The sequence below is a fragment of the Coffea arabica genome, chromosome 11e, assembly GCF_036785885.1.
Source record: "Coffea arabica cultivar ET-39 chromosome 11e, Coffea Arabica ET-39 HiFi, whole genome shotgun sequence".
Classification (NCBI taxonomy): Eukaryota; Viridiplantae; Streptophyta; class Magnoliopsida; order Gentianales; family Rubiaceae; genus Coffea; species Coffea arabica.
In genome coordinates, this window is record NC_092331.1 from 11,289,712 (window position 1) to 11,315,626 (window position 25,915).

At 33.6% G+C, this 25,915-nt stretch overlaps 1 protein-coding gene across 1 annotated transcript; it reads right to left on the bottom strand.

Moving 5' to 3' along the window:
* Positions 1 to 378: 378 nt before the first annotated feature.
* Positions 379 to 25,630, bottom strand: LOC140021632 (uncharacterized). The gene is made up of 7 exons (XM_072072904.1): positions 25,349 to 25,630; positions 6,364 to 7,077; positions 5,262 to 5,360; positions 3,852 to 4,029; positions 2,532 to 2,629; positions 807 to 868; positions 379 to 720 (listed from the first exon to the last, which is right to left on the bottom strand). The coding sequence occupies exons 1-7, from the start codon at positions 25,628 to 25,630 to the stop codon at positions 597 to 599; spliced, it is 1,557 nt and encodes a 518-aa protein (XP_071929005.1). The 3' UTR covers positions 379 to 596.
* Between the last annotated feature and the right edge of the window lie 285 nt (positions 25,631 to 25,915).

Consider the following 25,915-nt stretch of genomic DNA (forward strand, 5'->3'; position numbering starts at 1 on the left):
TGAGTGATTCTTGAAAGAGGTGTTTTGAGATTTGGAGGGTCAAAAGCTACTTTACATTTAACGTTTTCAACATGGAAGAAACTAATAATGGTAAAAGTTATTGCAATGTTCTCTCAGTATTTGCCATGAAGCTCCGAAGGCAAAATCAGACTCAGAACTAAGAGGATACCAAGAGACCATTTATATCACCAATGAAACTGGTTACTTCAACTGTCTTTTAAGACCAAGAACTGGAGCACTTTCACGAGTCTCTGTTTGCTTGTGCAATTGAGCATGATTATTTTTTGCTTGGTTTGTTGTGACAAAGGTCAGGATACTTCTCATTAGCAATAGCCCATAAAAGCATTTCTCCAAGATAGCTCAAATAACAAAGAAATATGTGATCAAGCAGAATAATTTAGAAAAATTAATTGCAGCTGTCAAACTACGGTGACTCGCACATCAAAATTTCCTTTATCCTAGGTAACTAGTAAACTCGAACATGTCCAACTATGACTGTACCGAAGACATTATAGTATCCGAGCATTCCTTGATCCTACTGCATTTGCATTACATCCCATCACAAATTTGCCAAAATTTTGCATATTTGGTGAGAATCAGGGCGCATTGGATGATTCATCTGGAGAATTTTCAGATTCTGACCAATCAACCATTTTCTCCAGCGAATCCAGATCCCCAGCTTCTGGAACTGTGTGTAACCTGATCTTTTCTGCATCCTCACTGAAAGAATTGAAAAGCAACAAATTGTCAGTTGAGTAGAAAGTTTTAAATTAAAATGGCCAAGAGATTCCACCAGAGATTCTTACTCTGCAACTCCAAATATTTCTTTGACAATTAACGAGCTATCCCTTGAACAGAACTCAGGCAGCTGGTACAGAGGTAAAAAGAGTTAAATAATGCATTAAAATGTACCAAAACGCATATAGGTGATACAAACTGGGCTTAGAACAAGTCCTATACTAGACTAAGATTACAACTCAACAGGAAAATCTTTCTCCTCCTAGACATGCTTAGATATCATTGATGAAACTACAGTGTAGAAGGGAGGCTTTTCAAACAAGATGCCGCTCAGAGAAGAGATCCATGTGAACTTCAAGAAAAGAAGGAATGCCTTGGTAACTAGGATAGACCATGAGCAAGACCGATCTACATATAATTAGTACATCATAGTTAAAACACACCCACAGAGAACGACATGGAGTTCTCTGAAGTTTAATTTAATCACTAGCACACTAAGTATGTGGAGTTAAAATTAGGGGTGGCAATCGGGTCGAAAATCGGGTTGGCGGGTCGGGTTGAGACCCAGATATAACAAAAAACCCGCTGACCTGCCAACCCGAAATGACCCGAAACTTAATTTTAATTTATTAATTTATCACTGTAATTTCTAATAAAACCAATTTCGCACAAGACTAATTACATAATCAAGTAATAAAATTTTAAATAAATAATCTCAAACCAAATCTAAAATAAATTAAAACACTGTAAAAGTGTTTTATCCCAAAACAAATATAAAATAAATTAAAACAGTATAAAAGTAAAAAATAATATAATACATTATTTGTCCAAATATATAATAATTTCAACTTCACACAAGTGAAATAAATTCATTTAGGATTAAGTGATTAATGCCTTTGGAAAAAAAGAATAACTTAGTTTAGTTAGATAAAATAATTTTTATTAAATTATTTTTAATTTGTAAAACGGGTTATCAGATCATATTGCGTCGGGTTCATCGGGTTCGACCCGATTCTGACCCGAACCCGCGAAACCTTAACTCAAGCCAATTAATTTCGTGTTAGGTTTATGTCGTGTTTTTAGGTCGTGTCGGAAATTGCCATCCCTAGTTAAAATCATGTGAAGACCAAACTGTCTTCCAACTTTGTGAAATTGGGGCAGATTTTTGAATAAACCAAATGTTACAGTATATTTGTTTATCCTTAAGGCTCAGTACGGATTCCCATTTTTGGGATAATGAGAATCCTTAGCTGTTTTTAGGGGTATTTTTGAAATATTTTACTGTAGCAATGTAAGTGAAAAACATTTACTGTAGATGAGGTTGTTTTTGGTGTTTTTGGCATTTTGAGGTTGTTCTTGGTGTTTTTGAGGTTGTTGAAGTTATGTGTATTACTGTAGCGTTATATCCCAAAAACTTGTTTTTCAACAAAAGATCAATCCAAACTAAGCCCTTGTATTTCAAACACAAGTCTACAGTAACACCAATACAAAAACAACCCAAATACAACCTTACATCTATAAATAAATAAATAAAAATAAAATATCACCCCCCCGGCCCACCCCTTCTTCCTCCCCTACCACTTGCTACCACCACTCCCCACATCTTACCATAAGAAGAAATCTGGTAGAAAGTTACCATAAACCATAAGAAGAAAGGGCAAAAAAGGAACTACAAATGCTTAGTAAGTGAATAATACACGATGCAAAAACAGTGATTCCAGAATAACACGACAAACAAACTCGTCATGCAAGGTGCACATCGAAGCATTTCAGCAAAGAGCTATCAACCTTACCTCAGACAGATAAAAAACCTTCCCAAACAGAGCTTGTACTGCAAGCTTTCTCTTGAAACCCTTCTCCGAATATCCTGACATATCCATCACAACAGGACCTGAAAATGCAATCAACCATTGTCAGTCAATAATGATGCTGCATAAGCATGAAGGCAGGCAGATAGCATCTATTAACATCCATGCAGCAGTAAGCATATCTGCCTTTTGAAGTTAATATCTATGCAGATCATAAGTAAGAGAAGGCAGAAAAAGAAGATCAAAGAACATGTCGTTTTTGGCTCCTTTGCCACCAAAAATGGATACAACGAGCAATATCAGTAAATGCAATGATTATCCACCACATTTGTACACAGACATCTGAACCACAAGGCTTTGACATAAAGGAACATGCTTATGACTTAATATTTCCTGTTAAGCCTTACAAAGCAGCAGGCACAAGAAGAGAGAAGTAAAGTAGGCTATTTGCCTAAGCAGACAAAGCAGATATTGTCGCTTAATACATGCTCTGTTGCATCAATTTCGTTAAACTTTCTTATTTTATATTCCAACTTTACATTTCATAAAGACTTGGACAAGCCCTGTAATGTCTTCCTTTACTGTTATTTATGGCTAACTACATCAATTTATGAGGCATAATTGCTTGCTGAAATAAAGTGATCCAGACTGTTGGCTGCTCCTTCATCCAACATGCACAAAAAGATTACTGGAAGAAGCAATAAGGTTCCTAGAGACTGGGGAACCGCATAAATTACACAATTAATTGGACAAAAAGAAATTGTTAATCATCTCTGTTTCCTCTTCCACCAATTGATAGCCTTTACCAAAATACAAAAGTTTGTGACAGAACACGTAGATCTGCCGAGAAAGAGAAAGGAAAGAATGTAATGCGATGTCTATCATATTCAGAAAAGCCCAGTATGCAATTCTTGTGTGGTTGCTTAAAACCCTACTGGTTTTACATGTTATAGATAGTTAAACTTTGCCATATAGCAGTTTGCCATGTTGACTTTTGTTATCTATAACGAAGAGATCTTATAATTCAAGACATTCTTCTCCAGTCCTAAGTTCATTTCATAAATTACATGAGGGTAGTACAGAAAAGAAGTGCAACCACAATGATACTACTTTGTTACCTTTCTCTTTTACATGTTATAGATAGTTATACTTTGACATATAGCAGTTTGCCATGTTGAATTTTGTTACCTATAACGAAGAGATCTTATAATTCAATACATTCTTCTCCAGTCCTAAGTTCATTTCATCGATTACAAGAGGATGGTACAGAATAGAAGTGCAACCACAATGATACTAGTTTGTTACCTTTCTCTTTTACAATCCGTCTTGAGATCTCATTGAGAACTCCAGCTATTTGAGAATCATCCAATCCTGATGCTTTCCTCAGTTGAATCAAATTTGCTACCAGATCTGGGTTGAATGGCTTCTCATTCAACACATAACGAATATATTTTCGCAAAATTTCCTCCATGTCAAAACCTGTCTGAGAAAACAGTATTTATGTTGTCAAAGGAAAATAACTCCCTGACAAGTATGCATACAGAGAAACAGAATAAACAGTAAAATTGATGAAAAAAAATAGCACATATTTTAGATCATCTTATAGTAAGATAATCCATCTTGTCAAAAGCAAAATTTAAGGTTACAAGTCCAGGAAGAGTGAAACTAACAAAGCATTGCCTGAACCTAGGAACAAGATGATACTTTAGAGGTCAAGCGCAATATAGAAAAAAGTGTTTTTAACTAATCAATACCCATAAGTGCACCTTTGTGCAGGAGTTTAGGGTTTAACTTCTTTTCAGACTTCATAAGTTATTACATCATCTTAGTTGATATATATGTGTGTGTGTGTGTGTGTCTATATATATATATGAACACAAATATAACCAGAAATGAAACACCTGAGTGCTTCTAAAGGTTGCACAAAATAAGAATGATGGGGAAAAACAATGTAATTCAAGAAAACTCATGGAACGTCCTTGTAATTATTGGTAAAACTGAAGGATCATTAGTGTACTTCTCCAAATGAAAGTATTAGAGGACGCTCTTATCTATCTGAATTAGGAAAAAAAATGGTTGTTTTTTCTTTTCATGTGCTTGGGGGTGAGGTTCGGGGTTTTAGGTTTTTTTTTTTCTTTTTGGGGGGGGGGGGGGGGGGGGGGGTTGCAGCTAAAGAAAAGTAACCAACTAAGGCGTGCCAGTGGTGCTGATGGTCCGCTGTATGTGCTGGTCCAAATTTGAAGGTTTAATAAATAAAAGAAATAGAAGTAGCAACACATGCTACTATAACCCAAATAATTGGGAGAAGTGAGAGAAATACAGTGAAAGGACTGAATCCAATCCCGGCAAAAGGAGAGAGAAGCTGGTAGGGCAGAGAAGATACTCAAAAAGGAGAAATGGAACAGGCACAATAGAGCAAGAGAAGAAAGTGGACAGGCCTAGGGAACAACGAGTTAGACATTGAGAATTCCAAAGGCATTTTCGTCAAAGAAAGGCTTAAATACAAATCACTCATCAAGGCGTAAATACAAATCACTGAGCATGTAACGTGAAACTTTATGTAAATCATACAAGCATATATTCCAAACATACACATAAATAATTATTAGATGGCAGCTAATACTCGTATTCAAGAGGTTTCTTTCTTTCCAAACATGACATGTAAATCAGAGATACAAGAGTCTCTCGGAACATATGCAAGTGAGAGAACCTTACCTTCTGCATCAGACCCTTCAAAGCTGAGTGATCGACTTGATCTTTTCCCTTCTCAAATAGCTCATCTATTGATTTGCATAGCGTAGCATTTTTATTTACCTGAAAATTTCATTTTAAGGAGGTTAACTATGAGAGAAAACTAATTCATCCCGCCTAAGGGTGATCAAATTAAACCACATAGAGGAGGGATAACATTAGGTTACGTTCTTCAGATAAACCTGATCGCATCAAAACACATTGTAGTGCAAAAGCAAGGGATAGTCATAAATTTACAAAAGCAATCAAACATGATACCACTGTATGAAGACGTGCAAGTATATCAATCAGAAACCACTTAATTGACTGTTCCAGCTGTTGCAAATCACGAGATGACTGATGAGGAACACTGAGAAAGACAAGATAATCTTTTTCTGGTTGAGAAGTTGAGGACACAGTTAGTCTGCTAATGTTAGAGTGACCTGTCCTGTATAATAACTGACTACATGTTTTCATGCTACAATGACTTAAGCGAAACAATGACTTAAGCGGGACATGCACTATCATCGTCAAACTCCTGTGAGATGCAAATGAACTGCACTGGCATAAGCAAGAACTCCACAATCTCATAGAGATAGTAACAGCCACAACTTAATTCTGCTATTGTAATGAGCCTCAGATGTGGCACAGCTATAATCATGTCCACTCGACTTTTCGTTTACCTACGCAAGAACTCCATGATCCAGATTGCAAACCTAGAGAAATAGACATACAAATGTCTCGTGCCATAAGGGAATCCAGAAGTTTTTTTTGCTTTTTATTGTTTCAAACTCTCGATCACGTGCTTGCTCAACTACTTTTTGTCCAACAATCATCCCCTATCTAAGGCGCGACAAGGATATCACATACTCCTAAAAAGCTGCACAAGTGCATGCATTGCTCAATCCTATACCTCATACACACTATACTTCCATTTCTTGAACCACATACATACAAATGCTCGAAGAAACATGGAATTTAAATTGTTAACAGACAATTCCGGGATAAAGGCATAAAGCACGCTTTTTTAAAACTAAAAAGAAGTGAACAGAAAGAAAAACTCTGCAATGCAGGTAGAAATGCTAACCAATTGACGACGTTTTTCTCTGGGGGAATTGAACTTCCGGACGGTCCTAACGAAAGCAAAGACAAAGGTGATCCCTAAATAAGCCAAGGGAACAGCCAAGACCCAGGGCAAGGAGCTCTGCCCAACTCTAGGCCCGGGCAGGGCTTGGGTAACAGAGCCCGTGAACTCGACCAAGTCCAATGCCTTCTCCTGTATCCAGGGCAACTCCTCCTCCACTTCCTCGTCCTCTACTTCCACTTTCTTCTTCTGCTGCTGCTCCTTTTTACTACTTCTACTACTACTCGTACTGGTACCACCACCACCACCACCACCGCCCCTTGCCATAGCAGATACGAGGCGGCCCTGGCGGCTGCAACCGGAAGAAGTAGTAGTAGCAGACGAGAAGGAATTGGGGAACGGCAAAGACAGGGAAAAGGGGTTCCATCTGGCGGCTCTGAGAAGAGGAGTTTTGGACAGAGTTGAGGGTTTTGTGGGTGGGATGATAATGCTGAGAGCAAAAGAAGAAGAAGAGCGGCAACAAGGAGTTGAAGAAGTAGCCATCATAACCACTTCCAACTTTCCTATAAGCTCAATAGATAGAGTGAAGAAGCCCTTTTTGGTGGTGGTGTTTGGCGGCGGCCGGCGGTGGCGCGTATAAGTGGCGGCGTCACCAACGAAGAAGAAGTTGGAATTTTCAGTCTTTAACTTATTATTGTCAAATTGGTCAAAATTAGGCTTTATAATAAAAAGTCATTTATAATAAATTAACTTCACTTCTAATTTTTAGGTCCCTCTGCTTTCCTTATTTTGCTATTTCTGTTTTGTTTCTTTTTTTTTTTTGGGCAATAAAATGTGCACTCGTTTCTCAGCAATAAAATTTTATATAAACTTTTAGTCAATTATCATTTATCTTTTTCACTCCCTTATTATATGTAAATTTTAACCAATTTGTAAAATTTGTGCCTTTCTAGATTTATTTTCACGAATCAACGTATAGTTTCCTTTTCTTTCTTTTTTTACTTCTCTCACTAGTTAAATTTTCCTCCTTTTTTTTTAATTATTGATTAGCAAATCTGCATAGTATTATTTAGAGTATTGTTTAATTAATCCTTTGCTTCTTAACATTTTTTTGGTGAAAATTTGTTTCTTAACATTTTTGAGTAGTTATATGTTTTGTTTTCTCTACTTGGAATGTTTGCAACTTATTATAGGCCAAAGTCATGCCCTCATAACCATTACCTATGCCAAGTTTTATTTTGTCAAACAAAAAAAAAATGCTATACTAAGTTTTATTAGATTCTTTTTTAAATTCTTTTATCCCTTAAGCATTAAAAAATCGCATTTCAAATTAAGGGAAATGTAATTTGCACTTCTATTTTAGTTAATCACGTTCCCGCAATCATCCTAATTATATAATTTTTTATTCATTAGATTATATGATAAAACAAACGGTGGGAGTGCAAATAACAAAAAATGGAGTGTAAATAACATTTTCCTAAACTAATTTTGCTTTTCAATTGCTTATTTCTTCAAGCAATTTTCGGATTCCTCTCTCTTCAATTAATACTTCTTTTCCATTCTTTATTCTTCAAATAAATATAACTTTTATTGCACTTATATTATTAATTTATTTTACATAGAGATTCGAAATTAACTTGTCTATCATTTTTCCTTTTCTTTTTTGGGATCCATCACCACAACTTAATTAGTATCTCCTTCCCTCTAATTACTAATTGAAGGGGATGCTTCTTTGGTCATCCTATCTCTATTACATGAAAAAGACTTATCTGCAGAAGGGCCACATTATTGGTTGATTCTCTTTGAAATGCACCACTAGACCTTGTTAAAGAAATCGTGCTGGACAATTTCTAGTAAATTTAATAATAAAATTGGTTTTTTCAACAAAAAAAAATATAAAAAAACAATGGCATTTCAATTACTACAATGACATTCACATGCCTACTTTGATTCAAGAAAACATAAATTAATTACATATCAATAGATTCCCCTAATCTTATCCTACATGTTATGCCTTATCACCATCATTTAGAATAAGCATAATTGAATTACAAAGTAAGATTTAATTTGTTCATGGGTTAACTATTTTAGGTCCATTTTCAAGTCCTTATTTTATATTTGGTATCTTTAGACACATAAAACTTGTTATTTGAGTTCTTTTGAATTAATATTTGTTTAAATTTTTAATTTTGAAGATCAAAATTTGCTTGTGCAAATGAATGGGTTTATAAGTAGTATTAATATACTTAGTATACTAAAAAAGTATGATAACACACAAAATTGGCTATAATTATCTCCAAACGTGAGACTTGAGCATAATATCTCTGTTCCTTGAATCTCAGCTTTGGTTGTTTCAATCACTAGATAAAGGCTTAATCAGGGGCTATAAAAATTGAATAGGTTAATAATTGTGTAAGTTTTACAGGAAATTTGTAGTTTTCTTATCCAAGTTATTGTACTGTGGAGTATTTTTTTTTGTTTTTTGTTTTCTTGGATGCAAGAAAAATGGACATAATCTAATGAAGTTTTCATGTGTTGGACTATAATTTTATTTTCCTTTTTAGATGTGGTAAAAGTCCATTTTTCTTTGGTTGTAGATTGGAAGAATTTGGGATATGAAAAATGGAAGGTTCAATATTGATAAACGTGGTATTTGGTTACTACTCCCAATATTAAAAATAATAAGTTTCAATTTTAGTCACCAAAATATCCAAATGTCAACTATTCCCACCTTTCTCTTGGGAAAAAAAACCATTTCAAACTCCTTCAAAATTAACTCATAACTCATTTTCCCTTCTAATTTTTAGCAAGAATTTTCACAAACTACACCTAAACGAACCCCACGAATACAACCAAAAGGCAGTTGCTGACTTCTGACTGCACCTATGGAACTTAAGTGGAACTCACGCATACTTTAACTCACGCACCATTTTCCCCACTAACTTGATAAGTTAGAAATTTGGTAATGCTTTGAATCTCTTGCCAATTTGATAATTATAGATTACCCAGGTTTTTTTTTTGGGATATCACAGCCTTTTGTTCCATCTTTTGGAAGAATTGGTGGGGCACAAGGGAAATTTTTTTGACACAACGAGGTGAAGTTCACTAGTTGTACAAGTAGTCAACTTATTGAAATTCATGGATGAAGTTTTATTTCCCTGAAACGATCCAAAATCCATATTAGAGAGAGGGGCTGAGCTATGTACATATGAAGGTGGGCAATTGCCCCCATTCCTTCTTCCCCTCTTTTCTCCCTTAATTTTTTTTAAAAAAAATTTCCTTTTATTCCTTATAGCTATTGTCAATTATATTTTAACTTAGTTATGTTTTAGTAGCTTGGACCTTTCCTCCATTTTAGAAAAATAAGTAAAGCAAAAATGATAAAAAATAAAAAAGATAATACTTGCGTAAAAATTCAAATAATACCATATTGGATTGAGAGTAATACTAAAGGCATAGCCAACAACATTTAATGTGTTTAAGAGAGAAAAGAGTGAATTATGGGGGAAAATGGAAAAATGAAAAAATAGAAAAAAAACTTTGTAAAATGAAAGAGATAATTATATTGTAGTACATAATAGACTTAGGATGTTTATTTTTTTGTTTTTTGGCTAAATTTGGATTATCTTTTAGTATTACTATTACAAAAATTGTTATAAAAGAATTTAAAATACTATTACAAAAAATTCAACATACTAATTGTATGACAAACATTGAAATTAAACATATTAAAAATGGTTGATTTATAACAATTTAATAATTGTTTCAGTCGAATCTTATCCCATAATTCAATTATTTTTACTCTAATTAATGATTGTAAGTCAACATATGAGTGAATGAGATATATTAGGAAATAAGTTCAATTAAATATTTGATTCTGTCATGACTAAAAAGAATTTTAAAAAGTAAACTAATAAATGATGAACTTATTATTTGCTCAATTTATTAAAAATTTAAAAAAGTAATTTGGAGAACTTTTTACAACCCCATGTTTATATAAATACTAATTTGGCCTAAATCAAATTTGAATGGAGACAACATAAAAATTAATAGAATATTTGAGGAAAGAATGACTATTTATACAATTTAAATGTACTTGTATGAGTAATATGCTAAAACTATATAATATAGATTCATTAGAAATAGAAATTGTCAAAATTTTAATATACAAGTATGCAATCAAGTCAAATAATAGAGAAAAAAATTCAAGAAAGATATAATCAATGTAAATGTATATAAAGTGGAGAATTAATAGATTGAAATTTACTAAAAATAAAGAAGTATAGAATGATAGAAAAAAAATAAAATTTCCCATATTTTAGTAACGATAATAAATAATCAATGTAACCGTATGTAAAGAATTAACAAATTGAAATTTGTTGTAAATAAGAAAGTATAAAATGATAAGAAAAAATGAAAGTTGGTCTAAATTTTAGTAATGGTAATAAATTAGGAATCCAATAATAGGAATAGAGAATGTTATCATAGAGAATTAAAATAGGAAAACTATTGACAAAAAAAGAGAGTAAGGCATAAAGGGTTTTTCTAATGGGTGCCCTCATTGATACACCTAATATTCACCTACTCTACTACGTATATATACATACTAACAATTATTACCTTCCTTTACATTTATATACTTTCCCTATTTAATATCCTACCTACCATCTTTTGTATTTATTTACTTTCTTTAATTAATCTTATATTTTCAAAAACATGACACTTGAAATATATCTTAACGAGTGCTCATAGGGCACTTGTTATACAAATTGATACATTATAAAAATGAATATAAATTAGGTAATTAATAGGCTATTTGAAATTTACTATAAATCAGGGAGTAAAAAAGGATTGTAATTTGTTGTTACCAAAAACAGATAAAGATTAAAATCTACAGAAAACGTAATTAATATATATGTAATTAACATGACAAAAAGATTGCACTTCCATTTGACAAAATATGAGAACAAGTCAACAAATTACCAAACTGGAAAGTGAATAAAGAATTAATTTATATTTATATGAATCTTCGAAAAGGGAAGATGAAAGAAAAAAATATCACTATGAGCATTAACACGACATACTGTGTTCAAATTTTGGTAATAATAATAAATAATTAAATCAATAATAGGAATACATTACGTGATTAAAGATGATTAGAAAGGAAAGGTATGAGTTTACTGACAAAAAAAATAAAGAAGATACATTTAATATAAATTTATATAAGGTCTCATTAATAGATTTATCGAAATTGACTATAAATAAGAATTGTGCTATAAATAAGAAAGTAATAAAGGAAGAGAATTAATTGTTACATAAAAAATAGAAAAAGAATAAAAAAAATATTAGGACGTCTACGTGGCAAAAAGATAGATAGTCTATTTCGCAGAAGGCTAGAGTAGCTAATTTAGCAACCTATCAAAATCGGATTTAAAACATTGTTTTATTATATATATATATATATATATATATATATATATATATATATATAAGCAATTAGATAATTTCACATACGATTTTTAATTTTTAAAAAACTATTTTAAAATTTAAATATAAGATAGTATATCCAACTAAACGAATATAAAATAGTTACCTAAACGAGTAAAAACAAACTGGACTACATAGTTATTTAAAGTTTAAAAGTAAATGCCAACTAAACAAAACAACTAACACTTTTATTAATTCTTTTTACTATGTGTATAATTGGCAAATGATAATAGAACTCCCTTTTTGTTATTAGAATTCCTGGAGACTTATTGACTGAACAAATTAAATAAAGGTTTGGCTAATGAGTACCTTTGGGGTACTTGTTAAGATAGTTTCAAGTGTTAATTTTTTTTATAAGAGTGAAACTAATTCTGGAAAACATCTAGATGTAGGGGGTAATAAAATATGAGTGTGTGCAATCATATGGTAAGTTAGGTGTTATTTATATGTTGTAATGGGAGCCTTTGGGTTGGCAATAGTGCGAGAGCGATAATCTTTTTACCAGAGTAACTTTTATTCAGATACCAATATTCCTCTTAACTGGTCAGTCCCATATATTCTCATTGATTTTATTGGACTCATTATCCACTAATTTCTTGGACTCATTATCCACTAATTTCTTTTTTTTTTCTTTTCTCTCTAATTAATTGACAAGTTAGCCTTTTTCTTCTTTCTCTTTAATTTATTTATCTATTATTTTCACAACTCACTGATTTGGTTTTAAGTTTTTTACTATAATCCTTACTTATATTGTACTTCTTTTGCTTTAAAGTGCTTTTATTATTTTTATTTTCAAAGTTGTATTTAAAAGATATTTTTTTTTTGCAAATACAACATTAACTCAAGCAACTAACAATCTAAATGAAAATAATCCAAAAAAATGTAGATGCACTTTTCCTTCAATATTTATAGGATGTAAAACATAATGCAATTTAAATCACTTTAATCTAGTTATTAAAAATATGGATACATGTTGAAGTTAAGATTGATATAATAATTGAAAAACTCATGATTTACTCCTGTGCAAGCAACAAGTCACAAGACATACTCATGATTTATAATTGAACCCAAATTCATAGTAATACAAAACCTAAAATAAAAGTTTATACACAATCTATAATTTGATAGTAGTGGAGTGAATTGCAAAAAAAAAAAAAGAAAAAAAAACAAAAAAACGTATGATATTGCTATCATTGCAACAAAAATTACTCAAAAGATGAGAACTTGAATCTCACTATAATTGCAACAAAATTGAATCCCAAATTTAATCAAAATTTATGATCACTCCAAAAAACTATAAGCAAAGATTATTTGACAGAAAACATAATGGAATAAAACCAAAAAAGAAAAGAAAAAAAGAAGGAAAAAGCTTACTGATAATAATGCAAAAATAGCAAAAGTGACATAGAAAGAATATTATACAAAAGGTCGTAAGCCACATTTTGCAAAGATCTCAAGAAAATGAAAAGAAATTGTAAAATAGGAAAGATATAGAGAGATTTGAAGGCAGGAGTTCGAGAGAAAATGAGAGAAAAAGATACACGTTGCATAAAAGCGGAAGAAAAAGAGTAATCAGTGGACAATAGATCTCAACAAAATTAATGGCAATATAAGAGGTTGACCAACTAAGGGTAATATTGGTATTTGAATAAAAATTGCTCCGATATGAAGATTATAACTCTAGTAGTATCGCTAGTCGTGCCCCTGAATCACTCCTAAAATCCTTAAACAAAATTACCCCCTATCCTTGATTAAAATTTGAATAGATCATATTTGTGAAATAACTAATATAATAAAAAAATGCAGAAATTTTTTCTTGTTTAATGTGTAAAATATTTCCAAAAAAGTGTCATTAACCAATAGTAGATTGCATTAATTTTTTTATTTTAATCTTATTATTTGTCTCTTTTACTATTAATGGTTGATTTATTATAAGCTTATTTGTTTTAGATATATCTAAACAATTTGAATACTATACAAAATACAAAATACGTTTTGCATATAGCTAGCATACATTTGTGATTATTATAACTACAAAAAAATTGAACATACAAAAAGATATAAAAGAGAATAAGTTCAAGTACATTAAAATTAATATTCAAATAATATTAGTAAAAGATGAAAATAAGCAGTCATATGAGGAAAAAGGAGAATAAGAAAAAAAATGAAAAGGAACAAGGTAAGAAGGAAATAAAAAAGGAGAAAAAGTACCCAAAAATATTGATATGTAAAGGGCACGTTTTTCATAAAATATCAAGTAGGGAGTATACGTGCCTATAAACAAAATTTTAGTGGGTAAAGTGCAACTAAATGTAAAGTTCAAGAATTAGTGCATTTAACTATTTTTTTTTTTGTTTTTGGTTCATCAAGAACACCTTGTTGCCCCATCGGTTCGGTCCTAGTTGTTTCTCTAGGCCCCATTGGGTCTCTTCCCCTCTCGCCCCAATGTAGATTAGAGTAGGAGTAGGAGTAGACTAGGATAATTATTGCCATGTGATAAAAAAAAAGCACGCCTTGTTTTAAGATGTCACAAGTTTGTTGTTAAGCCAATTTTAGGTCACCTCTGAATCGAAATTCATGCTTCAAAGCCACAGTTCATCTTCGGACTGACGGTATTGCAAAAGAAGTGTTTCCAATCAGATCCATTAAAAAACCACGCCTTTAGCTCACTTAGTTTCCCAATAATGTTGTATCAGAAAGTTGTAAGAGGTTTGCGCAGGGAATAGTTTCAAACCCTAGAGTCCAAATTCCATAGAGACCAAACAATTTGCTGGAAATCAACATCAGCCATATTCAAATCTTTGCAGTCAGAAAAAGCCATGCTTTATAGTCCACATGATCTTGTCCATCAAATCATGGCTGTCCTTGATCTCAAGTAAACAATTTCCTAGAGACCATTTGAATTTCAACAATGTCAAAAAACAACACCTCCTCATTAAGGATTTTGATGAAAAACGTCTTAGGCATCTTAAACTTTGTTCTCTTCCATCTTTATTGAATGGAGAAAAAGATCTTACTAATGCTCCTTATCTTGATTTTCCCTTTAAGGAAAATTACTTAGAGCTGGATTCTTCACATGTGTATTGTTGTAATGGGTTGATTTTCATAGTTGTTAATCACTTACATTTGTACTTGTGGAACCCATGTACAAGAATCTCAAAAAGTTGCTTGATATAGGCTTAAATTTGGGAACGACTAGTTTTTGTATCAACTCCGCCAATTTTTGTTTTGGGTATGATGAATTGAATGACGATTATAAAGTAGTTGTAGGCATTTTTTATTTCAGTGAGGGCTGTGATTCTAAGTACTAAGTTTATAGCACCAAGGCTAAATCTTAGAAGAGAACCATGGATTTTGATGGGATATTTGTGAATGAGAAGCTCTATTGGGATTTGGATCAAGCAGATTTTCGACCTTTGGTGTCTTTTGATCTAGCAACAGAAACATTTGGAAAGGTGGATCAACCAAATGTTTATAATTCATTCACAATTTTGGGAGCACTTGAGGGGAACCTTTGCTTGATTTGTGAAAATTTTCATAGCTATTCATGCGAAGTATGGGTTATGGAGGAAAATTGTGATAGTAGAGCATCTTGGAATAAAAAGTAAGTATTTCGAATTAAATTTTCGACTCATCTTTGACAAAAGCAGTATGCATATCTCCAAATGGTGAACTTTTAGGGTTGGAATGTGGAATGCTTTGTGTCTACACTCCTAAGGATCATTCTATCAAGCATTTCAGGGACATCAAGTGCTCTCTAGGGTGTATAATTCTAGGTGAAAGCCTATTTTTCGTAACCTTGAATGATGCACAAAAGAAGGCTACAAAAATTAGAGCCATAGAAACTAGGGATGAGTATTTGGTAGTTCTCATGGCTAATTATTCATTTATTTATTTTGTTCATGGCTAATTGTTTAACTATCTCCATATTTGGTTACTTGGAAATTAATTGGACAAACACTTGGATTTTCTTATTGTTTCCATTGATTACTTTCATTCTACACCTTTATATTGTTGGAGGTGAATAAGAAACCTGATATCCTAAGTAAGAATGCATGATTGGTTCTTTAATTAATATTTTTTTGTTGTATTAATAGAAAAAGAAATCTAAGAGGACAAGCCATCGTATTTTCCATAATTATGCTCAAGCGGTTTGCTTAGTTTCTGCATGCTCATGTTGAAAGGAGCTGCCAGGCATGTTAGTAAATAATTATGGAGAAACAAAACATCTTAACAAAGTACAAATTCCCATCCTGCTAGTAAACATAACCAAAACATCATTAGAACAAGAAACGGAACATGAAATTTGTTCCTTATCCATTCCCTCATATTCTGCCAGTCTATAAGGTCATCAGGTATTTGAAAAAAAAAATAGAGAGAGAAAGAGAGAGAGAGGAGTGAACTTGTCTCAAAGGTGCTGCACAAATAATGTGACAGCCCCACCTTCCCCTAAGGCGAACCAAAGGGTTCGGCGGACCGCCTGCCCAGCTCTCGCCGGGACTCAGTCGATCACTTCTATCCTCGAGCAAAAACCAGATCCAGCCCATACGGAAAATATAGCAATGATCCAAAAACTTAAACGAAACTTATATACATTACGATCTCAAAAGAAAGTACAACCGTCGAATATACAAAGGTTCCCAAAACCATACCACCAGCCCGTGCCAAGCACTAGGGCGAGAACCATTACAAAATCAAAGAACTAGACCAAGCTAGTCTATACAGAGCTCTCGTCCTTGCTCGCCTCCCCCTGCTAAGGAAAACAAAACTAAAGGGATGAGCTAAAAGCTCAGTGAGGTTCCGAACACATAATAAAACAATCAATCCAATACACTAACATGGAATATCACAACTTCACGAAACATTTACAATAGAAAGCGATAAAACATTCATGAAAAGGATATAGCTCACAAGGAGCAATTCATTCGATCATTCATTCGTTCTCCTGACATTTCCCCTTATTCCTCCAATCATTTGAAAATTTCATTTTTGTAAATAAACCCTCGTTCGTTCGTTCATTCGTTCATTTCATTCACCCTCTCCTGGACATTGTCCAGGCTCCACCAACCTCCACCAACCTACAAAGGTAATATTCGAGTATACCAAAACGTTCACCCAGGTCACCATATCGCCCGACCGAGTCCGCTTCTGGCTCGAGTCGATCGGTAACAAGGGACAGTGGCCAGTTTAGCCAAAAGGCTTACATTCATGTGTAACTAGCATTTCAATTATTAAATCCTTGAAAATTGCACAGTTATTTAGGTCGAGTGCGATAAAGTACACCCTCGCCTAGAAAGCTCGTTTTGGAAATCATTAAAAGCACTTAACAGGTTATCAATCAATAATACAAGTTATGAAGTCAAGAAGCATTTAACAAACAAGGAACACTCACCTAACTATGCAAAATAAAGTGCAAAATATCCTTCTGGATAGTATCCTTAATCACCGAGAAAACCTAAGATTCAACGAGAAAGAATATAGCACAACCAATTAGGTGAAATCGAAGAAACCCAATAAAGAATGAGTAAAACGCATAAAAATGACTTTAAAGCGAAACGGGGCATTTGGACTGATGGACGGAAATATCTAGGGTTTCATAAACCAAACGCAAAACTAAACTAAAAAGGGTTATAAAATTTTGCGGCAAAAAGCACTTGGACCAAAGACAAGTCGGAATCCAACTAGCTTTCAAGAAAAAAATTCCGGCAGCATATCCCTTGTTTTTACCTATTTTCCAGCCATTAATGGCTTCATTATTTCCTCAAATCAGTCCTAACATCTCACACAAAATAATTTCATTTCCAAAAGTCGTTCACTAGGCTTAATGGCATTCAAGTACAAAATTTAGCTAAGAAATGTCCGGATATGAAAGTCAAGCCCTAAACTATTCAAATAAACACAATAATACTCGATTACAAGTCATAAACCAATTCTACCTACTACCAAAACAGGGTTCCCTATGCATATACAAACATTAGAGGAAACCAAAAAATGCGGAAATGCAATTAGCTTTGGCCCTGAAAAAAAAATAGTTTTTGACCTTTTTTTGCGGTAATGGTACCAAAGGCACAACGAGTATCGGATGAAGGTGTAAGACCCACCGTTTCGAAGCTAAAAGACAGGGCTACAACATTGCAGAAGGTCACTCAACCCAGTTTTGAGTGGAATCATGTCAAAAATGCAAGATACTACACCAAAAACGTAAAATAGATTCACAAAATGCATTCTGGTGTAAAACTCAGCCTACTTAAGTCCAAATCCAGAAATTCCAAAGCCTGATGAAAGCTAAGAAACAGGGCTACATTTCATCAGAAGACCTCAACAACCAATTCGGAAGCAATTCCAGCCAAAACAACCAATTACAGGCGCAATTCTTGCATTCGGGTAAACCTTGATAGCAAGGGTAATTTTGACTTTTCTCATTCTATGTTACTTCGATTGACCTGAAATTTTTTAGGCACCTCTAAAATTTCATTCCCTACAACTTTCATGTTTTAAGCCAAGGCCAATTCGGCCTCTAACTAGGAGCTATAAATTCAGGCAGAATGTTATTCATAAAAACCCTAAATTGTCAATTTTTCTTCCAAACAGAAATTGGTTGTAATTACCGACTTTTTCCACCTCCTAGAGTCATTATATACTATTTCCAAGCATCATGGATAGCTACACAATCATGTTCATATTAAAACAGAAAAATCCCCAAAAATAATAAAATTTCATCACTTCAACCACAAATCAAGAAATAATCCATAAACTTGCATCTCATACTACCACTAATCATGATTGAAGCATCAATTAAGGGAGGAGGGTGGTTCTTCACAAGTCACCTTAGAAACAAGAGAGAGAGAGCAATAGGTCCTCTTAGCTTTTCAAATAACTCCACAAATCAACTCACTAACACTAATTGAAGAGGTTTTATGGAGAAATGGCAAGTTTCAATGGTTGGTTGGATGGATTTGAGCTACATGGAAGCAAAATTTGAAGAGTTTCTTTCTTTCTTTTTGAGAGAGAGAGCCGGCCAAAGAGGGGAGAAAAATGAGGAATTTTTGGTGAATTTTTAGTTATTTAAGTCAATTGGTAAGACATGGAATAGTAGTCAAATGGTCCACCCAATAGCCAAGTGACACTTGTCACTTAATTAATGCATCTCTATCTTTTTGTTCCCTCTCACACCAATCCAAATAGCATCCTCTAATTATTTCTTAACACCCGATAAATTAAATCCAGTATCCAAAACTTAACCTCGTTGGCCGAATTTTTCCGAACTTTTCGCACTAGTGGATCCCACATACGCTCTTAATTTCTCAAAAACTATCCGATACTAGAAAAATCATCCAAAAACTATATTTACTCATAAAAATTATTTTCCCAAATTCTCAAATCAATAAAATGTGGAAAAACGTGCAATTATAAGAAAAAATAAAACCTAGTACTTAAAAAAAATTACGGGCTCTCACAAATAAGATATATGAAAATGCATCCCTTTGAAGGAATCTCCAATAAGAAATTAAAGCGATTGAAGAAATAGAGTCTCAATCTTGAATCCAATTGAAAACATGAGGGACTACCCAAGTGATGCAGTAGCGGAAGCATAAGAGATCAAGGGGTTTCATGAACAACCTTCCAAGAGGAGATGTTAAACGAATGAAATCTAATCATGAATCACCAATTCATGAAAATGAGAGGAAACTCTCACAATTGGCAAAAACTAACCAATGATATATCTTAATTTGAAGAAAAATGTCTGATTACAAAAGCTCTAACTATTGCTATTTATATGCCACAATGAATCCTATTCTACAAAGAAACAAATACCATTAAAAACCCTAAATGTACAAAACTATGTATTTAACTGCGGCGATGTTCGGCACTCAACATAGGGCCGGTCATAGGGCCCAATATCATCCGTCCATTGTTCCCAATAATATTGAAAACATTAATATAACACATAAAAATAGTACTAAAACAACTAATAAAATATTATAACTACCCACATTATTCAACCCCTAATTAACTTTTGGATAGCTCTATTGTGAGGACCCGAAAAATTATTTTATATTTTCTCTTAGTTTTGGAAAAAAATTAATTTATATTTTCTTTTATTTTACTTTACTTGCCTATTTACTAGCCCTAATTTTATGGTAATTTTAAAGGTTAAGTTAGGATTTTTCTCTTTTCCCTTTTATAATTTGGTGCATATTAAGTTTCGTAGAGTATTATAGTAGTTTGGCCGATCAGTAAGATGTACGCATTATATTTGATGGACGAGAACGAGTGTGGTGCTATGAGATGGATTGGTTATGAGAATGAGTGAGTTTGAGAAACACAAGATGGATTGGTTATGAGAAATACAAGAGAGACAAAGAGATAAGAATGAAACCATAAGCAGATAAGTGTCACTAATCTAAGCATGCTTTGACCAAGACTATTCTTAGTCTTTATCTTACAAAATTGAACCAAAAACCTTCACCTTTCTTCTTCTTTATGGCCGAACCTAACAGAGAGAGAGAAGAGAGAAAAACTTCTATTTTTGCTTGATTTGTAGAAAAATCCAAAGACCAACCCTAATCCACTCCGATAAACCTTGAGTTAAGCATGAAGGTGAGCCTTTGGTAGAGTTATTTGAGGAAGAAAACTCTTGAGTTGCTTGTCATCTTAGGGTTTGAGGTAAATTTTCTAGATAACATTTCTTTTTACTTGTTTCTTGAGATTTATGCAAGATATATTCTGATTGAAGTTAAAGGAAGCATGTTTATGGTAATTTCATGGCTTTGTTGAGGTTTGGTGAAGTTGTTATTAGGGTTTGGTCAATTTCCAGCTTTAATGTTCAATTTTCAACCTTGAGATGAATTTCCAGCTTTCATAAGAGATGTTTTAGCTCTAATATGGGGTTTTCTGGCTTCTATATACAAATTTTCAGCTTTAATGTGAAATTTCCAGCTTTAGTGGTTAATTTCCAACTTTGATAGGTTAATTCCAGCCTTGAGATGCTATGTCCAGTTTTGTTATGCCTATTAGCTTTTAATATGAAATTTTAAGCTTTGATATGTGGTTTATAGTCTTCTTATGCTAATTTCCAGTTTTGAGAGGCAAAATTCCAGCCTTGATATATCTTTGGAGACAATGATTAATATTTTTGCAACCTTGCATTATACGGAAGAAAGGCAAGTGACTTTTGCTGTCTTTCAATTGGAAGGACCGGTTCAAGCATGGTGAAATGTTATCAGGGCAAAATGAGAGTGAGAGAGAGAGCAGATGACATGGAAATGGATAAACTTCGTAAGGGAGTTTAATGAGAATTACCTCCCACATCTGGTCCAAGAGAAAAGAGAGAATGATTTTATCAGGCTATTTCAGGGAGCTTTAAATGTATTTGAGTATGGAACTCAGTTTACTAAATTGTCCAAATTTGCTCATGAACTGGTGGTTACGGAACAGAGAAGAGTAAGATGGTTCATACAGGGATTGAATATAGGATTCCAAGTGGCTCTAGTGGCAGCTCAAATCAATATATTTACGGAAGCTCTTGAGAAAACTCAGCAAGTTGAGAATGTGAGAGCACAAGTAAAGGCTTTCCAAACATGAAAAAAGGATGCACCAAGCAGTAAGTCTGTGGAACCTAGCGACGACGTATCATCTTCCAAAATTAGAAGAGTGAACCTTCCACTTTACTCACCACGGACACTAGGAACACTAGAAGAAGGTTCTACAAGAGGAAATCAAGTAGGAAGAGGGCAACAAGAGAAAATTTCTCGAGAAGGCTAAATAGTGGCTCCTCGTTTGGCTTGTAGATACTGTGGGAAGACAAATCACACTGACAATGAATGCTGGGTGAAGGGGTGAAAGTGCTTGATTTGTGAGAGTGCTGACCATAAAATCAAAACTGCACGAGAAAGCAGCAAAGAGGGTCAAACATACAATAAGTGAATAGGATACTTTGAGACATATCCAGGAGGGAGGAAACTGATCCAGGGTGCCAGCAAGGGTATATGCTATTGATCAACAACCAATTCCAGAATCCCATGAAGGTTAGAATTTTGAGGATAAAATTTTCTTAAGGGGAGAGAATGCGAGGATCCGAAAAATTGTTTTATATTTTCTCTTATTTTTGGAAAAAAAATTAATTTATATTTTATTTTACTTTACTTTACTTGCTTATTTACTAGCCCTAATTTTATGGTAATTTTAAAGATTAAGTAAGAATTTTTCCCTTTTCTCTTTTATAATTTGGTGCATGTTAAGTTTCGTAGAGTATTATAGTAGTTTGGCCGATTAGTAAGATGTACGCATTATATTTGGTAGACGAGAACGGGTGTAGTGTTAGAGGAATTATGCGATTAGAAGTGTTAAGAGTGAATTTGAGGAACACAAGACGGATTGGTTATGAGAAACACAAGAGAGGCAAAGAGATAAGAATGAAACCATAAGCCAATAAGTGTCATTAATCTAAGCATGCTTTGACCATGACTATTCTTAGTCTTTATCTTGCAAAACTGAACCAATAACCTTCACCTTTCTTCTTCCTTATGGCCGAACCTAAGAGAGAGAGAGAGAAGAGAGAAAAACTTCCATTTTTGCTTGATTTGTGAAAAAATCCAAAGACCAACTCTAATCCACTCCAATAAACCTTGAGTTAAGCTTGGAGGTGAGCCTTTTGTAGAGTTATTTGAGGAAGAAAACTCTTGAATTGCTTGTTATCTTAGGGTATGAGGTAAATTTTCTAGATAACATCTCTTTTTACTTGTTTCTTGAGATTTATACAAGATATGTTCTGATTGAAATTAAAGGAAGTATGTTTATAGTAATTTTATGGTTTTGCTAGGGTTTGGTGAAGTTGTTAGGGTTTGGTGAATTTCCAGCTTTAATGTTTAATTTTCAGCTTCGAGATGAATTTTCAGCTTTCATAAGAGATGTTTTAGCTCTGATATGGGGTTTTCTAGCTGCTATATACAATTTTACAGCTTTAAAGTGAAATTTCCAGCTTTAGTGGTTAATTTCCAGTTTTGACAGGTTAATTCCAACCTTGAGATGCCATGTCCAGTTTTGTTATGCCATTTTAGCTCTTAATATGAAATTTTAAGCTTTGATATGTGGTTTATAGTCCTGGTATGCAAATTTCCAGTTTTGACAGGCAAAATTCCAGCCTTGATATAGTTACTTGAAGCTTTATATATATGTGGAATTGTAATGGATTTCTTTGCCAAGAATCTATGCCACATGCCTCATGAGGTATTAACCATGATCTAGTGTGTATTTGTCATGGAAATAAGGTTCAAAATTGGAGGTTAAATAGAGAAACTTTGCGGCAGGTTGCTGGAAAATATTTGTTTGGTTGGTAGATTGAGCGAGGGAGAGTTTGAGTTTCTATTTTGTGGTGATTTTGACATAGTCTTGCTCAAGACATTTGTTAAAACCTTACTCTTCATATGTATGTTGATTTTGAGCCAAAATAAAGAAGTTTAAAGGAACGAAATGAGTTTTCTCCAAACCATTTTCTAATTGGAATTTCCAACTCTGCATTTTGAAGGTTTTGCCTTGTTTTCTTCAAATGTTTGACTATAATTGATATTCTTGTACTCCATATGATTCCTGAAACATTGATTTATCATGCACAAGGTTTCCCCTTGATTTGAATAAGAAAACGTTGCACTTTTGATAAGCTCTATGGGGGTTAAACTTGCAAATTTCTTTGTTTTCTAAGTGACGCTTCGAAACTCACATTTCATTATTTATATTGACCTTAGATAGTTAGATTCTTGATATATTGAACTTGCCTAAGAGGATGAATCAAGGTTTAAGTGAAACGATTGTGATCAAGTGGTGAGTGTTCCTTGTATGTTTGTGTATTAAGTGACTATGTTGACTATTTGTGACTGATTGTTTGAGTGTTAAATGCTTTCCAATGATTGTTAAATGGATTTTTAATGGACAAGTATGTACTTTATCACACTCAATCTATGTGAATGTGAATTTTTAATGATCAAATGATTGAATATTACTTGTGCATGAATATAAGCCATGTGTACTTTATTGCATTGGTTGAATTAGGACATTGCCCTTCATCACTAGCCTATTCTAGCCAGAAGCGGACTCGGTCGGGTAGGTTGGTGACTCTGGGCCACTATTTTGGTATACTCGAATATGACCACGAAGTCAAGTGGAGTACTGGCTAGTGAATGAAATGCAATAAATGAATGACTAATTGAATAAAATGATCACTATTGGAGTTTTATTTTCAAATGTTTTCAAATGTCGGAGGCATAAGGAAGAAATGGAAAGAGATAGAATGACTGAATGAATGAATGGCTCCAAGTGAGCACGTATCCTTTTACTGAATGTGTTGTTGTTACTTGAATGCTCTAAGTGTTTCCTTTGATTGGTTGTTGTTAAATGTGCTTGATTGCTTGTTTGGGAATCTCATTGGGCTTTTAGCTCATTCCTTTAGTTTGTTTTCCTTATAGGAGTGAAGGTCCAGAGCAATTAAGTGTGAATTAGTGTGTATAACCCTCTTGTACTTGTACTTTTGGTAGATAAAATATATTTTGGACATTTGATGTTGTATCTTACGTTTTACCTTTTTGGTTGTAATTAAGTTTGAATTTTGAATGAATTGTATAACTTAAATGTTATTTTGGAGGCTTGAACAGTTAATTTTGAGAATTTAATGAAGTAAATGTAGTGAGTTCGGGCAAGAGTTGGGCAAGCGATCCGCCAAACCTTTGGTTATTCCCTAAGGGGAGGTGGGGTTGCCACATCTATAGATACAAAATGATAGATTGAATAACGGGAGGGGGGGTGGTTCCTTGTTCTATATTAGACTCCCCCACTTAACAAAAACTTACCCTCAAGTTCTAGAGGGTATTTCAACATAGGTATAGGATGACAAGTCGACGATTCTTTCATGCATTTTGTAAGGCCTAAATAATATTAGGAACTTTTGCATCTAGCCATGAACACTAAAAAATCCCAAGAAGATTTCAAACCCAGCAATTCCATCTTCTACCTTTGTCAATACAAGTTGGACGAACTTTCCCTAGAGGATATGGTACTCCACCTGCTTGGGCTTTCTGCGAAAATTATTAATAGACAAAAACTTTTCAAAAATAACTTTTTCACTAACACTAATAATTTCTTAGCTTAGGATACTGATAGAGACAACAGACTAGATAGGAGATGAATCTAGCAGTGGATAGATGAAGATTTCATCAATCTTCATGTCCACACATTCATCCAATCCATCAAGCCTCATACTTGTAGAGTCAAACTCGACTTGGGGTTCATCAAATGAGAAAGATGGGACAAGGTTAACCTTTTCACCATCGAGTTCATAGATATATTCCTATTCGTCCTCGATCTCGAGTTTCAATACTTTTAAAGGTACAAATTTTTCCACAACAACTGGTATTGCAGTTTTGTGAATTGGATGTTGCTGTTGAGTGATCCTCTATCGACGATCGTCATAGATCTGATAACTATGAGAATTTGAAAAGAATGCATGAACATTGGAATCATAAGGAGTGAATCTTCCAACTATGCACCTTTGACGAACATATCTCTTATTGTGTTGCAAGAACTGTCGTGCCATCACCAATGCCTTGTCAAGGGCATCTTCAATGTGATTGAAGTGATGGTGGAGTGCTCGTAGCACAGTTGATACTTTAGTAGTTATCACCGAAGAAGCCTGCTCTAATATCATTTGATGCAATAATGGAAGCATAGGAGACGAAGGGGTTTTACGAACACCCTTCCAAGGGAAGACGTTACACGAATGAGACCCAACCATGAATTACTGATTAATGAAAAAGAGAGGAAACTTTCACAATTGATAAAAAAAAAACCAACAATATATTTTAATTTGGAGAAAAGAGTTTGATTACAAAAGCCCTAACTATGCCTATTTATAGGCCATAATGAGTCTTATTTTAAAAAGGAAGCAAATAACACTAAAAACCCTAAATGAACAAAGCTACATATTTGGCGGCGACGATGTCTCGTGCCCGACATAGGGCCAACGTCATCTGTCATTATTCCCAATAATAATGAAAACATTAATAAAACACATAAAAAT